This window comes from Acanthopagrus latus, chromosome 7 (genome assembly GCF_904848185.1).
Source record: "Acanthopagrus latus isolate v.2019 chromosome 7, fAcaLat1.1, whole genome shotgun sequence".
Lineage (NCBI taxonomy): Eukaryota > Metazoa > Chordata > Actinopteri > Spariformes > Sparidae > Acanthopagrus > Acanthopagrus latus.
In genome coordinates, this window is record NC_051045.1 from 29,977,262 (window position 1) to 29,995,622 (window position 18,361).

The 18,361-nt window shown below is 38.3% G+C and overlaps 1 protein-coding gene across 6 annotated transcripts in view; it reads right to left on the reverse strand.

Annotated features, from left to right (window-relative positions):
- atp2b3b (ATPase plasma membrane Ca2+ transporting 3b) overlaps positions 1-18,361 on the reverse strand; it is a 108,575-nt gene that overhangs the window by 80,911 nt on the left and 9,303 nt on the right. For all 6 annotated transcript variants that reach the window (XM_037105013.1, XM_037105011.1, XM_037105008.1 and 3 more), the window contains 2 exons: positions 5,706-5,903; positions 3,366-3,623 (listed from right to left, as the gene is read on the reverse strand). In XM_037105013.1, coding sequence (XP_036960908.1) covers positions 3,366-3,623; positions 5,706-5,903 — 456 coding nt within the window. The remainder of the gene's footprint in view (positions 1-3,365; positions 3,624-5,705; positions 5,904-18,361) is intronic.

Sequence of the window (18,361 nt, forward strand, 5' to 3'; positions counted from 1 at the left end):
TGCCCCAGCCTGACAGCTTAAGTGCATTTGTGTTTTAATGGTATGGGATAAAGTTACCTTTATTTTTCATTGACCACTTAATTTTTTGTTTGCCCTGAATGCAATAACAAGCTGGTTTTGTTCTCAGGGAGAGATTTTTATTCTCATGTTTCCCAAAGCCTTTGTTTTGAAACGTGTATGTTGCTACTGATTGACCTCACCATAGCCTCCTTTGTCCTGTTGTTTGTGGATTTTACAGTGAGCCATATTTCTTTGTGCAGACAGGGATATTATTCTTTCATATGGTTTTATAAGCCATGTTGTACACATTTATATATTTATTTATCAATAAACACTAAGTGATGATAGGGCTAAGATGTTTGTCCTGTATCTACCCTGTAAATTTAAAAAATGGGAAAGTAAAGTAATAAGTAGTGAAGTTACTTTTCAAATGCAGTAACTAGTACAATTTACTGAAGTAACTAATTACTTTTTTTTAAGTAACTTCGCCAACACTGAAGAGAAGACCAGAAGTCTACTACTTTGTCCAGATGAGCATTTGCAAAGGCCAAGCAGGCTTTTGGGTGCCTGATCTGGAGAAGTGGCATCCTCCTTGGTCTGCGTCCATGGAACCCAGCAGTGTGCAGTGTCCATTGGACTGTCTGCCTTGATACGTTGCCACCAGCAGAGCCCAGATTCACCAGGATGGCCTTGGTGGTGATCCTTGGATTCTTTTTCACCTCTCTCAGTATCCTCCTGGCCAGCATAGGTGTCACTTTTGGCTTCCGACAACATCCTCTGAGATTTTCCACAGTGCAGAACGTCTTGTATTTTTTAATAATACTTCGCACTGTAGCCACTGGAATTTGAAAACATTTAGATAAGGCCTTATAGCCCTTTCCTGACTTGTGAGCAGCCACAATGTGCAGCCGCAGGTCCTTAGTGAGCTCCTTTGTCTTAGCCATGACTGTCCACAAACCACCTGCAGAGAGCTGCTGTTTTTCACCTGTTGAGTTGATTAAAACTGAAAAATGTTCAGAGCCGCCACAAAAAAAGGCATGATTTTTGTAGGTTTTATATCATGGACAAATGGCGAATTAAGCTGCACACAGAGAAAGCACTACACCATAAGTTATCTTGAAATCGATTATTATTGTCTTTACTGCTATTTGTATAATTTCTATAAGTCACCGCTTAAGTTGAATGACTGAAATCCTTGTCATCCTATTCAAGGCTGCAACAAGCAAGTCATCGAACCGCGATGCTAGGTTACCGACTAAGAGCACCCCTGCTACAAAAAAATCTAGGGGAAATGCTGTGTTCGCAGAATTTTGTACGTGTGGGGTGAACACGTTCTTAGCTGAAGCCAACAATGAGACAAAATAAATGTAAAGAGAGGCATAGTGGAGGATATATTTTCCTGCTTTTTTGTCCGTCGCCAGTCACACCTATGATAAGTGTTAAATGATAAAATAAGTGAAAACATTTTTAAAAATAAGGGACATCCTGGATCTGTTTCTTCGCCCTTCTTCATTTTTTTTATGTATTATCGAAGTATCGGCTCAGGACTCAGTATCGGCAGGTACTCAAAATCAAATGACTCGGGCTCGGGGCCAAAAGAACCTGATCAGGACATCCCTAATATATACCCACTGTGACAGTTTGCAAAGAGTATGAATGAATTTTGGACATGCCACTTTTTGTTTAAATATAAATAAAAGCTGAGAAATATTTTTTTACACAATGATGCCTCTTGTACATTGTTCTTTTAGGAGATGTCTGTGTCATTTCTGGTCAAAAAAAGATTTGCTGGTTAAAAAAGTAAGTTTAAGTCAAAATTTGCCAGGGGTATAGATAGATAGATAGATAGATAGATAGATAGATATAGATATATAGATATAAAAGCAAGGAATCTGTGTGTTTGTGTGTGTGTGTGTGTGTGTGTGTGTCTATTCCTCAAATACTTCCGCAGATCAGGATCAGACATACCTGAGAGTTTCAACATGGCTGCTGTTTGGTTCAGGGGTGTGCAACGTCAGACTCATTTGGACTACAATTATACCATTAATAAATGATTTCATAAATGCTTTACAAATTCCGCTAGCATTGTCCACCGGAGCCTCCACAGTCACATGCACACCAGAGCCAATCACTGCAGAGCTCACTTCCACGACATACCTTGAGAAACAAGCAGGATTTATACCTGCAGCGGCACGAGTTGGACTGTGATTTTGCCGGGGGTTCGGTCCCGTTCTGTGCATCTGACTGTTGTGGATTAATGAGACTAAACGAGTCCGGACCGAGTCTGTTCTGGTCTGAGGAGTTCCGGAGACGCATGGACAACAAAGCGCAATCGGAATCTGGATGTTCTTGTGTAGCTAGCTGTCCAGAGTCGACGGACACACCGGCAGGTCCAAAACCGGACTTAGGGTAAATAATGTCCGCCACTCTTTATCACGAACATTGCTGTCACGTTTGCTTTGTGTCTGGTGCAGGAAGAAACGGTAAAAAGGGGTTTTGCATCACAACTACTAAAAAATGGTTTGTTAAACATATTTGTGGTTTTCACATTGAAAAAAAATGTAACTTTTTCTACTCATATTTTATGTGTTTTTTGTGATTTTAGGTCCATTGTGTTAATACAGTATGTCACAATAAAAAAATAACTGTACAGTCACACATGTGAGGTTGCGCTGAAAATAATGACACCAACTAAATAGTTTTTAAGGTGAAATATAATGGCAAAATCAAAAATAGTCCAAAACGGCCAATTATACCCTGGAATGTCAGATTTCAAAACAAACCTAAATATCCCTGATGTCCCACCTTCAAACACAGCCTCATTTGGTCATCCATGAAAAAGCTACTTAACCTCCCACTTGTCTATAGGAATACATATTTCCTTCGGGCACTGCACTAGTATATGATGATCATGAGATCATCATGCATATTACACGACACTTTCTTTTGAGTATTTCACTGCTGGTCAGAGAAAATACACAATTACACACTATTTTGCTTCTCATAGGTTGTAATGGGCATTTGTTTAGGGCTGGGATAAAAAAAAAGATTTTCTGATTCAAATCAACCTTTACTTGAGTGATCCAATATTATAATATTATAATTTTTAGCATGCAATATATGCCTTTTCTAGTGGTTGTGTGTCCGCGTCCTAATTCAACAACCGCCAGGTTTGGTGACTAAAGGCTGTCTCTACCGTAATTTACTATTTACATTTCATTAGAAGTGATACCCAGTAATACATTTGTTAGTTTTCAATATTAATTAATCATTCACTTTGAAAAAAATATTCATCAATAGTAAAAAAAAAAAAAAAAAGGAAATTGTTGCTATTCTGCTACAATAATCATATGTGATGGTCTTACCGTATTTGACCTGGGCCAAATCCCCCACAACCATGTCAGCCACAGGAATCTGGATGACATTTCCTTTCCGCACGACAGTGAACTTCTGTTCTTGCTCGATCCGACTCTGTAGACCCCGGAACTGCTTCTCTTTGGACCAGTCGTTAAATGCAGTCACCAGGACAACACATACAACAGACAGCAGAATGGCTGCACCCTCAATCCAGCCTGTGTCCCCCTCGCCTTCATCCTCTGCGCCCCCCGACACATTCCCACATGCTGAAGAGAGGGGAAGGAGAGGATGGTTGGACATGAGAGACATGATATCACAACTGAATCAAATATTTAACCTGTCTGAAATACCAGCTGATAGCTACCACTAACGTGAGTCATCCAAAAACTCTCTTTTTAGTAAACTCTGTGTACACAAAAAATGTTGTCAATGCTGGTGTTCATGTGTAGAGACCCTGGTGATACTACGAGCGAAGTTTCATGTTGTGTTGAGCCTTATTAGTGTTTTAAAAATAGCGATTTTGATGCTAGAGTCAGAGTGCCCCTGCACTCCATTGAAAATTAGCTTGACCAAAAATGAAACCACGGTAAATCTTAAAAGTGCCTCTTTCGTCATAATTATGCATTTACATGAAGGTTTGACTCATATACATTCACAAATAAAGCCTGGGTTGCTTTTTGGTGAGAGTTTCACTTGAAGTATAAGTTCAGCATGCAATGTGTGCCCACTTAAATCATATGCTTTTGTTAAACGTCTCCTAACTTACCCTCTCTCTTAACTATCTCCACAGAGCTGTGCTACAGAAATTGCAGATATTTTGATGGTAACTCACTCACTTTCCTCACTTTACTTAACACTATCCTATAATTACAATATTATATGGTGCACAAAGTTAGCACATATTGAAAACATCTAGTTAGATGTGTTACTGACTGAAAGTCTGCTGACTTTATTACTCTACTTTTGTTTCTGTGAGACCTTGATCATACATACCCCTTTGACACTAGCCAAATGAACCACTTACACCCGCTAACATCTGGCTTTGTGTGAAATGTGAATGTGTACAATTAGAATTTCTTCCTGATTTAGGGTCAGTTAACCCTACAGTAGTCACAGTTATTTATCATCTTGTCCGTGAATACACTAATTTACTCTCCTTTTCAGGCACAATACTATGACGTGTGCTGAAATTGAGGTTGCGGGCTTGTTAATATCTTTCCATCTGTCTCTGTCAAGCAGCAGTTGAACATTGTTCTGTTGGCACTGAGTTTGAAAGAAAAACTGAAGTTAAAAACACTAAGAAGCCCCTGTCAGTGTCTTCTGTGCCTGTGAGCTGCCTGATCAGTACTACACATGTGCAACTCTCAACAGAGATGTCTCACTTCTTAGCAACTTCCATTATCTGTCTGTATCTGTGTCTAATTCAGATTATCATTATGATTTTTTTAACACAAAATTAAAGTCTTCTGAATGTATTATGATGAGGTTTATGTTCTGCTGCTATCCACTGGTGCATTCGTGATGATGTACATGACACACAAGAAAAAGCAAACATCAGAAAGGCAAACTCACCTCCTGGCAATGTGAAAAAAGATTAAACACAGAAAAAAATGCCCAATTATATATACACCCAATTTTTGTGTAAAAGTGGTGACAGAGAAAAGCCTTGGAATGTCAGTTAATTGGCTGCTTGCACTATGATGTAACATTTATCCTTAACACAATACTGTTACATTAAGTGTTTACTTCTTAAAAACAATCTATCAATTAAATACACTGCTACTTAGGTCGTACTTGGTTTAGTACAACCATTTATGGAGGCTGGCAAAGGTACAGCACTGACTGTTGCTTTTGTTAGAAAAGCAATGCTGCTGCTCTTCAGGTATAGATGCTGACGCTGAAGATGCTGTCTTACACTTCATGCCTCCTTTGCTTCCAGAATGCCAGCATGCTATCTCAAAACATACTTGGGTGTCATAATGCCAGTGTTGTAAAGTTCGGTGTAAGCAGGTCTCCATCTATTATTTTTATTGTTCAATGCCAGCTTCAGCACTGAAACATTTTGGACGTCTTCAGCTCAGGTAAAGTGCAGCAAAATGTGTATTTAAAAAGAAACAGTTGCACATCATGTTGTGTAACACAAATGCACTGCCTTTTTATTTTGGTTTATTCATGTTGCTTATGATTGCATAACACCTCTGACCCACCAAACAAGAGAAAAAGTAACTCATAGCCTTCACACAATGTTTAACACAACAATGATGGAACCTGCCCTTTGGTGTTAGGAATAGACCTGTATTTCCGACACCCTCCGAAACCACCTCTCACACCTCCCTGCCCGCCCTTACATTCACTTTCCTTTCCTGGAGGCTGGTAGAAAGAGAGGCCAAGGGAGATGATGGCAGCAGCCTCCAATATGATGAGTGTCACATCCTGTAAAGCTTCCCACACGAGCTCCAGAAAGGTCTTGGGCTTCTTTGGAGGGATGAAGTTTTGGCCGAATGTTTGATGCCGACGCTCCAGGTCTGCTGGGTCCCCACTGAGGCCTGACAAGTGGAGACACAAGATAAGACAAAGGGAACAGGCAGAAACAAAAAACAACTGCATACGTGAGTAAGTGGATAATGCACATTCACAATGCAAGTCACTTTCTGCTTTAAATAAAAAGTTTGATGGTTGATTTACTTTCAGTGACAGTTATGTGATCAGTAACCACTTTGAGTGTTCCAGCTTCACTTTGATTCATTAAAGTGTAAAAAAAATTCCATACAGCATGTTAAGCATCAGCAAAACTGATGAGACAAACTTTCTTTATCCAGTAAAGTAGTTAAAACACAGTCAGATCTATGAATTATGACTGCTAACTCTGAGATTACTGTCTTCCCTCCAACTCTTCTCTTTCATCTCATGCCTCACCGTCCTCTCCTCCTCAACCTCACCCCTAAGTGATTGTTTCCATGGTGACCAGGCTATCTGGTCCAGGGCTTCCTGTCGCTATCAAGTTTCTGCCCAACAACAGGTGATGTCATTCCTGCAGTGTGCTAGGTTTGGAGTAGAGCCTTTTTTCTGATTGGGTGTTGGTGAGAGAAAAGAGTGATTTCTGTGCTGTGGTTGGACTATTTCTGCGTCTGTTTGCATCTGTTTGTGTGTGTGTGTGTGTGTGTGTGTGTGTGTGTGTGTGTGTGTGTGTGTGTGTGTGTGTGTTTGAAGACATCCTGGTTCAATGTGCTTGCTACAGGGAGTCATATGTAGCTCCCAGTGTTGCTGAAGAGTGGTGTAGCAGTATGATGCTCAACAGGGTTCAGGCCAAGGCAGGGCAGAGAGAATGGAGAGAGGAAATCAGTGACCTTATGCTGAGTAATCATAGCAAGCTGTATCCTCCTTCCAATAGCCCATCCCTCCCTCTCTCCCTTCCTCATCCATCCCTCCATTCCTCCTCATCCTCTTCCTCAGCCTCTCTCATTGGCTCACCTCTTCTTTTTTTCTCCCTCTCTCAATCTCCCCTTGATGTGTCCTTGACAATGCGGCAAGCTGTTCTAGCTTTCCTTCCTCACCCCTCACACCCCCACCACACACACACTCCGTTTTTTTCTCCTCTCATCGTTTCACCTCCTTGTCCTTTCAGTCTCTTAAATCTGGATATAATGCACTCATACTGCAATGCTGGGGTATCCATATCTGTGTGTGTGTGTGTGTGTGTGTGTGTGTGTGTGTGTGTGTGTGTGTGTGTGTGTGTGTGTGTGCATAAGCAATTGTGTGAAACAAAGACAAAACATCCCACTCTGTGTTGGTTTACTCCACTCATCTGCATACTGTGTCATATCACAAATGAAGCTCTGTATCAGCTGCATCATAATGTATACACATGTGGTACATTTGCCCCGAACCTATTTGTGTAAAACTGATATACAAATTATATTTAAAATACTATTGGTAATACTGGTTCTCTCTGTATATATTTCCTATCTTTTAGAGTGATATGCTAATTCATGCTGCCTCTTTGTGATTCTTTATTTCAGTGTTTTATTGTAGTCATAATAGGCAGAAGCAGCAGCTTTTGTTGTACTGTCAAAAGCCTCAGATCAGGAGCAGAAAATATCTTGAGCTGTGATCTTTCCTCTTTCAACAGTGTTTTCAACACGTAGGATCATAAAATCTGAATTTCAATTTTTTTTTTATTTATTTATTTTTTAATAAAGATGATCACTTGTAATTTCATGATGCTCACAGTCCAGCAGACCTCCATGATCAAATCTTTCAAATCTAAAGGTACAATTTGTTGGAAGCTGCCAAAATTCAAAGGTAGGGGGTAGCAAAACCACTAAAAGCTTCTCAACTATGATCTTTTCCAGGACTTTTGACTGTAGTGACTACATGCCCTCAGCAAGTAGGTCAACTAGCTGTTGTTGCTACCTTGGATGACATGGTGGGGGAGTTACTAAAGGCAACTGGGTATTGTCACTTGGCCTCCCAGTGACCACAGCTGGACAAAAAGAGAGTCATGCATCAGCGGCTGGTGAAAACGGCGTGTAGAGCTGGATTATTTTTACATCTGACTCTGTGAACTGAAGTTTTATTTGGACCAAACCAGAGGTGATTATTGGAAGACAAACCAACACTGTTCTAGTGAGTTTTAGTTTGTTTATGTACAGTTTGCTAATGGAGGCAATTAAGTTCATCTTAGTTCAGAAAACACAGTAACTTGAATTTGGTTGTACAGTTGTATTTTTTTGTTGATTAAGTAAAACAGATGGTAAAGACATGTACTTCCTTTTCTTTTTCCTAGTTTATTGTGGGGAATCATGAAATGTATAACTCAGAATGGGGAATAGTTCATTTTAAATGGACAGTAAAACAACACAGATTTTAACATTTGTATTCATTTCTAAGGGACTAATGGATGGCTCTTGATGAAATAAATCAGCCATTCTATTTTTCTGAATGATAAAAAACTCAAATTCTGGCCATATCTTACAGTTTGCTCCTTCAAAGTGGATTGATTGTTTCATGAGGTCAAATCATGCATTGGGTAACATGCATGAAAACAATTCACTGACAGCTTCTGTTTTACAAAGTAGACTAAGTAACAAGAGAAAGCTTTTGCCCACCGACAACCTGGTGGTTGTGGCACAATATTCTGAAGTTAAAGTTCAGTCTTTAGATTACCCCATGCAGTGAATGCCAAAACCTAAAGGCTTTCTTTGTCAATTCATTTGTTTTTCTCAAGAGAATGAAGACTGTGATTTTCATATTTCAAGTTTAAAAGAGAAGATAAGTAAACAGAAAGTTTGTCAAGAATGGCTCTGTAAAAACCAACATAAAAGTGGCTGAGGCAACATGCACCTAGAGCAGACCATTTTGAGTATAGCACAAATGATGAGTAAGAGAACCAGATTCTGTGAATCTCAAAGCCAGCTGACACACGCTATATAATAATATAATAAACTTTATTTATTGGGCACATTTGAAAAAAGAGTTTACAAAGTTTGCTTTAACAAACAAGCAAAAGCAGGAAACACAGGAAAACAATATTACAGAATAAACACCCAACAGTCAAGCCAAACACAAGCCCCTGTCTTCATGTTTAAAACAAGAAGACAGAACAGAATATGTAAAAACACAAGACAATATGAGTCAATACAAGATTACAGACAAAGAAAGCAAGGGGGAAAAGTGATGCAAAAATAGAAACAAATGAAAGAATAAAATCAATAAAGGCCCATAAGAGGACTATGTTGCGTCAGCGGAGTTAAGAACAGTTCAGAAATAAAAGATCGGAAAGAATTCATTCTGTGCTCTCCATCTTAATTCTAAAATTATCGTCAAAGTAAAATAATCAAAATTATACAAAATAATCATCAAAGTTAAGTTTCTTTAAAAGAGGTTGGACCACTGCATATCTAAAAATAAATGGAAAATGACAATTTGAGAGTGAGCTGTTAATAATTATTAAAAACTGGGCCTAACTGTGTCAAAAACCTCTTTGAGAAGTTTGATGGGGATAGTGTCTTGGCTGAACTTCGTTGATTTCATGTGTAAAATGATTTCTGATAAAAATGACCACAATGCATGTTTAAAATCACTAACATAATTTTGAATGTGCCTACTGGCATATAAATCATGGTTGGGGCGATTATCTATTGTCTCTGTGATAATTAAAAAAACTTTTAACTTAGTGAAAGAAATAAAATCATGACATAAAACATTTTTAAGAGATCAGATGTTTAAAAAACAAAATTAAAAGGCGTACAATTGAGAGCAGATGGTGACACAGAATGTAGAAGAACTTGAATTAAATAGTAATGGTTAGCTGAAGAGGGTTTAGAAATTGAACATGCTTGGTCTACAGGAGATGATGATGGTTATAGAAGAACCACCATCATCTCCTGTAGGGAATAACAGTAAAGATAGCCAGGGAGAGCAGGCCACGGATGCCTTCCAGAAGCCCACAGCTGCAGCTGACGAGCGGTGGAGGATCTACCCCTGGGACGAGCAGGTGGAAGGCAGAAGGTGGCAGGTTAAATGTGCAGTCCTCAGCAAAGAAGGAGCCCCCAAGCAGCTTGGGAGTATAGGCCTGGACAGAGGAAAGAGGGTCATCCAGCTGGATCCTTATTGTAGAGCTTGGTCCATCCTCACTCTCCACAGTTTAGGAACTTGCTCAGCAAAAAAGTGTCAGATGCAAGCAGGTCTTGACATGGACCCACGGCTCCAGGATGCAGGGAGGGAGTGGAGCAAGCTTGGGACTTGTACTCCAAACAAACACCTTCACATTGAATGGTCATAATTTGGTTTTCCTTTTCCCTGCCACTTGCCACAAAACCAAACATGTCCTGCCTTATGGCAACTCTAAGAGGGCACACTACTTTTTGTGTTATCTGTTGGAGGGCCTTTTAAACCACAATGTTGCAAGGTTACAGGGCTCAAAAGTCAATGACTTTCAGCCATCTGTGATGAATAATGGCACTGTCCATTAGCCAAATCCCATACTAAACACTTCTTTCAGAAACAAAGCTGACAAACAGTGAAGAAAACAAAAATATAGTAAAATTTGAAGGATCTACAAACTACAAACAATAGTGTGCACCTTCCTGCAGGGTTTTGCAGAGGTGTGGATGTGCCTATTTGTGCATTCTAGGTATAAAGGTGCATTATGTCATTTTAAGAGGGTAGAAAATTCTTCACTAATTGATTTTCATGACTGAATTAACTGAATAAACAAACTGCCCTCAAAGGACAAGGGAATTTCATACTGATTTACATTGTTAGCATAAGCCTTCCAAGTAGCTACCTTCCTAGCATCAAACAATCATCTGAGGCCCTTATTCCCCTCAAGGACAGCTTGTTTATATGGAAAAATATGAAATATCTATCACTGTTTGTATCATTACCTTGTTAATATTGTAAACATTAAGTTTCTGAGTTGGTAGTTTTTGTATGTAGTTTTGAGTTTCCGCAAAAATTATTAGATTTTAATATTTATTGATAGATATTTATTTTGAGTAGTTATTTGTTTGCAATATACAGATTTCATCTATCTTTGGATATTTTTTTTACTGAACCTGCCCATCACACGCTGCACCACCCACCAACACAAAGACATTCTCAAACTGTGGAAAGCACTGCTTTCTATCAGTGTTAACACTTTGGTCTTTGGCTGGTTTCTCACACCAGGTAACACCATGCATAATATGTTACAGTCAACACAGTGCAAAAGAAGCCCATCCAAGTGTGTGTTGAGCAGTATTTGGTTGTGTTTGTGTGTGCTGTTTGCCAACTATGCTTTGTAGGGACAACTGCAGATACATGACTCTGTGTGTGTGTGAGTGTGTGTGTGTGCGTGTGTGTGTGTGTGTGTGTGTGTGTGTGTGTGTGTGTGTGTGTGTGTGTGTGTGTGTGTGTGTGTGTTTGGTTTGTTGGGACTTGCCTTGCTGCACTGATTCCTGATCAGCACACAGTGTCAAATTAGCAACACTCCACACGGACTTAACGTAACTCAACACCCACCTTCTCTCTCACCTTTTCTCCATCTCTCTCTTTCACCCACAAAGACAGTAACACACACACCACGCACACACACACACACACACACACAAACAAACAAACACACGTATACTCATGCCATAGACTTTGCTAACATTTGAACACACACACACTCTTTATTTTCTCTTCTCCTCCATTCACCCCCCTCTGTTCCGCACATCTCCATTTCACAGTTCTCAGTCATCTTTATTTCTTTCTGACTTTCCCAGCCAACTTCTCTCTGCTGTTGTGTTGCTAGGTTACGAACTAGATCAATGAGTGGGTGTAGTGTGGTACCACACCCCTGTTAGAACATACAAGCATGTGCAACACACTCTTAAAACATAGTAACCAAAATTCTACCCTCAGAAGTAATTACAAATATTTGCTTGATACAATCATCTAAACTGTGTGTGTGTGTGTGTTCCAACTTTGGAACAAATTTCCTATATTTCTTTTTTTTTCTTTTTTTTTTTCTTTGCCACCATGACGTGCCAATTACTGACAAAGAAAACTTCATAATAATAGAATCAAGTGACTAATTTCCCATTATAAATGTTTTATTGATAATTGCCAAATGATGCCTAATAATATGTAATGGGTGAGATAATAAATGGTTAACAAATGTACTTCAATTTACTGGCCTGCAGAAGTAGAAACCACATGGAAATAAAGCTGTGACAACTCACTTCAGTTTAATGGCCTGCTGAGGGGAAGTTAGACAGCAATAGTTGGAAATTAGACTGTCATGATCAACAGAAGTTAACCAGAAAGGGGTTGGATATTTCCTGCAAATGTATTAAAGAAAGTAGCAGCCATTTCTTAAGTGCTTGTCGAAAAATAGCACACTGTTATTATCTAATAATATTGGGGTCATTTTCAATCGAATTTGAGGTAACTGTTGTGGTAATGGGGGTAATTCAATTGCATTTTAAATACAGTTTTTCTCGATTGTTTACAAACATTTTCTGAAAGCATGCCTCACTCTCAGAACTCTACACACAAATCAAAAATCACACACACAATGGGCCTCAATTCTCCTGCAAAATGAAACTTTACATTCAAAACAATGTTTTTCTTCTCAAAATGATATTTTGTTTTCAAATGGCACACAAACCATCAAATGAATAGACATTTAGAAGAACCAGTTGAACACTGATGTGCTCAATGTAAAACACTATGATGAATGGACAACACTTCTTCTTCAGTGATCATAATGACTTAGGCCTTTTTTGTTCAGTGTTACACTTACTACAGACAGCTCATACATGACTGTGTTGTAAAATATTTGAGAATATTGTTTTTATACTCAGGACACACAAATACGCGGTAACAAATAGATTTTATCCACCTTGTGTTGGTAATCTTTCAGTTCTGCAATACAAATAGTAAAATACTGTAAACACTGTGTAGGAAAACAAAGGAGGAATACATTTCCCAAATACCGTATTTTCACGACCACCGGGTTATAGGGCGCGGTTTCAGTTACGGGTGCTTTTTCTGTATTTAACAAATACATAAGGCGCACTGGACCATAGGGCGCGGGCATGGTAAAACACACCGGTAAAACATGCATGCTAGTGTGTGTATTTAAAAAGGCAGCGGGAGCAAAACTGAGTTTGGTTGTGCTTTATTGAAATCCTGGCCCGGATGGAAAGATGGCACCGTTTCATGAAGTGAAAGCACCAAGACGGACCTCCTTGAAAATGTTCAATTTTCATTTCTTCCGCTAGCGTTACTGCCCTTAGTCGTATGGTGACTGTAGAGACGCTTCTTCCAGCTGTCCTTTGACCGGCAATCCATTGCTCGAGTCGGTCTTCCAACTCGGGCCATCTCGCCTTGTGTCCGCGGAAACTCAGCTGCGTCTTCTTGACCTGTCGCAGCTCGTTTTCCATCTTCCTCCACTTGCGAACCATGGATTCATTGATATTGTATTCCCTCACGGCTGCTCGATTCCCACGTTCCACCGCATAACTGACAGCTTTCAGTTTAAACTGTGCTTCGTAAGCGTGTCTCTTTGCCATTATCGGGGTTGCCAAAACAATGACGCACATACCGGCACAACATTCTCATCTAGTCCTCTGTTATGTCCGCCGTACAACAACAACAATAACGCCCACACTTCACACTTCACCCTTCAACGTTCTCATGTAATCCGCCTTACAAAAAAACAACACATTAGGCGCACTGCACTATAGGGCGCGCCGCACATTTTGGAGAAAATTTGAGACGTTTAGGTGCGCCTTATGGTCGTGAAAATACGGTACTTGAAACATACTGTATTTTTACAGTCAACAGAACAGTCCACAGGCAATACTGTATTACTGTACTCATTGAGTACTGTATTGATATGCAGTACTGCAATTTTCTAGTGAGAGCAGATTTCTTACCTATTCTCATTACTCTCACTGCTCTGGCTCTGCCTCTGTTTCCAATGTTGGCATCCATTGCTCCAAAGCAGAAGAGTTCACCTGTTGGCCTTTTATGCTAAAGCTCTGATTGCTAATTGTAAAACTGTGTGACAGGTGTTTGCCCATGTGATGAGTCAGTGTGCATAGTAGGGCAATTTACTTTAGAATTTTGAATGACAGTGTGTTCCTTGTGAAAACAAGAGATTTTTTCCATGAAAATTGTGCCAAATTCAGAGAATTGTGTGTAGTGTTTTGAAAAAAGTGTGTTTTAGAACTGCAATTTGAGTGTAAAGCAGGAATTGTGCTTGTAGTTTAGCAGAATTGGTTCAGGGGGTTGGTGCATGAGTTACATGTTGTGGTCATTGTGTCTCAAGTACCAGTTTTTGTGTGTAAACAATCCAGAAAAACTGTAAGCTACTTACCATGAAATTTGCAGACCTGTAAAATGAAGTGTTACCAAAATGATAGGTTGTTTAACTAGTCAAAGGACATCATACATCAAGCTAAAGTGATTGAATAAAATCATTTAGAGTGCTTAACAATTCTGGGTTAGGACAGTAGTTTTTTTTTAAACGGATAGGAGAGTCGTTTATCAAATGGATAGGAGAGTAGTTTATTAAATGGATAGTAGAGTCATTTATTAAATGGATAGGAGAGTAGTTTATTAAATGGATAGTAGATTTGTTTATTAAATGGATAGGAGAGTAGTTTATTAAATGGATAGTAGAGTCATTTATTAAATGGATAGGAGAGTAGTTTATTAAATGGATAGTAGAGTCATTTATTAAATGGATAGGAGAGTAGTTTATTAAATGGATAGTAGATTTGTTTATTAAATGGATAGGAGAGTAGTTTATTAAATGGATAGTAGATTTGTTTATTAAATGGATAGGAGAGTAGTTTATTAAATGGATAGTAGAGTCATTTATTAAATGGATAGGAGAGTAGTTTATTAAATGGATAGTAGAGTCATTTATTAAATGGATAGGAGAGTAGTTTATTAAATGGATAGTAGATTTGTTTATTAAATGGATAGGAGAGTAGTTTATTAAATGGATAGGAGAGTAGTTTATTAAATGGATAGGAGAGTAGTTTATTTAATGGATGGGAGAGTAGTTTAGTAAATGGATAGGAGAGTAGTTTAGTAAATGGATAGGAGAGTAGTTTATTAAATGGATAGGAGAGTAGTTTATTAAATGGATAGGAGAGTAGTTTATTAAATGGATAGGAGAGTAGTTTATTTAATGGATAGGAGAGTAGTTTATTTAATGGATAGGAGAGTAGTTTATTAAATGGATAGGAGAGTAGTTTATTAAATGGATAGGAGAGTAGTTTATTAAATGGATAGGAGAGTAGTTTATTAAATGGATAGGAGAGTAGTTTATTAAATGGATAGGAGAGTAGTTTATTACATGGATAGGAGAGTAGTTTATTAAATGGATAGGAGAGTAGTTTATTACATGGATAGGAGAGTAGTTTATTAAATGGATAGGAGAGTAGTTTATTTAATGGATGGGAGAGTAGTTTATTAAATGGATAGGAGAGTAGTTTATTTAATGGATAGGAGAGTAGTTTATTAAATGGATAGGAGAGTAGTTTATTAAATGGATAGGAGAGTAGTTTATTACATGGATAGGAGAGTAGTTTATTAAATGGATAGGAGAGTAGTTTATTTAATGGATAGGAGAGTAGTTTATTAAATGGATAGGAGAGTAGTTTATTTAATGGATAGGAGAGTAGTTTATTAAATGGATAGGAGAGTAGTTTATTTAATGGATGGGAGAGTAGTTTATTAAATGGATAGGAGAGTAGTTTATTTAATGGATAGGAGAGTAGTTTATTTAATGGATGGGAGAGTAGTTTATTTAATGGATGGGAGAGTAGTTTATTTAATGGATGGGAGAGTAGTTTATTAAATGGAAACAGTTGCTGTGCTCTACATCTAAGGCAAACATTACTAAAAACACTCAAGAATACGCTCACAGGATTTTCTCCTGGAGAGAGGAAGCTGTTAAGGCTGTCTCTTCTCCCCAGTATTGTTTGCCCTGACTATCAAACCTCTCACAGACGCAATAAGAGCTACTGACGATATTCATGGTATATACCTGGACAAATATTCTTACAAAATTGTGTTGTACGCCAACAACATGTTATTCATATTGAGCCCACAATCCTTTTTACTTGCCACCCTGGAGATTATGAAATATTTTTGTTGCTTTTCAGGTTATATGATATCTGTGGGAAATCTGAAAAGAGGCCTCTTGGCTCGTGGAGATGCTGCTAGTCTTAAAAATTTGATTTAAGCTATCTTTTCAATAGTCCATCTAACCTTGGCATAAATGTCTCTCCCACTGTACACTACCGGTCAAAAGTTTGGACACACCTTCTCATTCAACGGTTGTTCTTTATTTTTATTATTTTCTACATTATAGATCAATACTGAAGACACATGATTTATATTTCATTTTATACCATGTCACGAAAAGAACCACTCAGCTAAGTCAAGAGACAGTTCATCATTATTTTAGGACATGAAGGTGAGTCAATCTAGAAAATATCAAGAACTTTGAATGTATCGTCAAGTGCGGTCATGAAAACCATCAAACACATGATGAAATTGGCTCTCAGGAGTACAACCCCAGGGAAGGAAGAGTAAAAGAGTTACCAGACTCAAATTAACAGCACCTCAGATTACAGCCCACATAAATGCCTCACAGAGTTCAAGTAGCAGACACATCTCAACATCAACTTTTCAGCAGAGACTGCGTGTATCAGGCCTTAAATGGTTGAACTGCAGCAAAGAAGTCACTACTAAGTAAGAATAACTAGAAGAGACATGTTTGGCAAAAACACACAAGGAATGGACATTAGACCAGTGGAAATCTGTGCTTTGGTCTGATGAGTCAAAGTTTGAGATTTTTGGTTCCACCCGCCGTGTCTTCGTGAGACGGAAAAGGTGAGCGGATGGTTTCTACATGCATGGTTCCCACAGTCAAATATGGAGGAGGAGGTGTGATGGTGTGGGGGTGCTTTGTTAATGACACTGTTGGTGATTTATTTAAAATTCAAGGCACACTTAACCAGCATGGTGACCGCAGCATTCTGCAGCGGCATGCCTTCCTATCTGGACCATCATTTCTCTTTCAACAGGACAATGACCTCAAACACATTACCAGACTTTGTAATGGCTATTTGACCAAGAAGGAGAGTGATAGAGTGCTGCATCCGATGACCTGGCCTCCACAGTCAGCCAGCTAAACCTTACTGAGATGGTTGGGAATGAGATGGACCACAGAGTGAAGGCAAAGCAGGTGACTACCTCATGAAGCTCATCGAGAGAATGCCAAGAGTGAGCAAAGCTGTCATCGAAGCAAAAGCTAGCTTCTTTGAAGAATTTAAAATATGAAATTCTGGTTTGTTAAAGCCTTTTTTTTAACCACATAATTTCATGTGTGTTCCTTCATAGTTTGGATGTCTTCAGTATTGATCTACAATGAAGAAAATAATAAAAATAAAGAAAAAACATTGATTGAGAACTTTTGTCCAAACTTTTGACAATGTGAATTATATAAATTAAATATGAGCCTTCTTTTAGAGCTGTGACAGCAGACTTGGAGTGCCAAGATATTCTTCCTATTTCTTAGATGAGTAGGATTATCCTTATTAAAATGAACATGTTACTGCAAAGTCTTTATATTATCCAGGTGATACCACTTTATATTGATAAGAAGATAGGAAAAGAGATTGATAGTATTTCACCAAGATTCACATGGAGAGGGAATAAAAGTGAGAGTAAGATCTATTGTACCACAGCTACCTATACATTTTGGGGGACATTACCAAACATTTTAGTTTCTAGTTCATAGCCTTACGTCAGTTCATCAGATTCAGCCCCATTTATGTAAAATCTTTATATCACTTTTTTGCCTTTCTTCAAATTTGCAGTTTTATGATGACCAATTTTTCAGATTTGAGCAATATGACATCTTCACACATGATGAAGGAATTCATAATAATGAAAAGGAAGGGTAACTCATTTGAGTGTTAGATATTGCTTTCCTGCCTTACAACATAAACTATTTAACAGAACAAATCTGGATGCCAAAGACACTTGGAAATGTATTTCGATTGGTATAAGTTCATAAACCTCATAAGGTTCATTCCAAATCAATCGGATACATGAAACAGTTTTACATTTCTCATAGGATCTACTTTACATCCTCAATATTAAACAAATTTAACTCCCAGCCTCGCCATTATGCAAAAAGTTTTTTGTCTACATACAGCTTCCTATATACATTGTTTTTGATCTTCTCCTGTACTCAAATCTTTATGGGATGGCATTTCTACAGAAATTCACTTAATTTTCCATCTAAATATAAATGTTCATCCATCCCTATTTCTTCTTAGTGTTAACAAGAGGACCCCCCTCCCTTATATCTATCCAGGGATCTAATGTCAAAAACATAATAGTGGTTTCACACTAATTTAAACTACACCTTCATATGCAATTGAAATAAAAGCACAATCTATGTTTTTAAAAGGCAAGTTGGCTTTCATTTAGAAATTCAGCT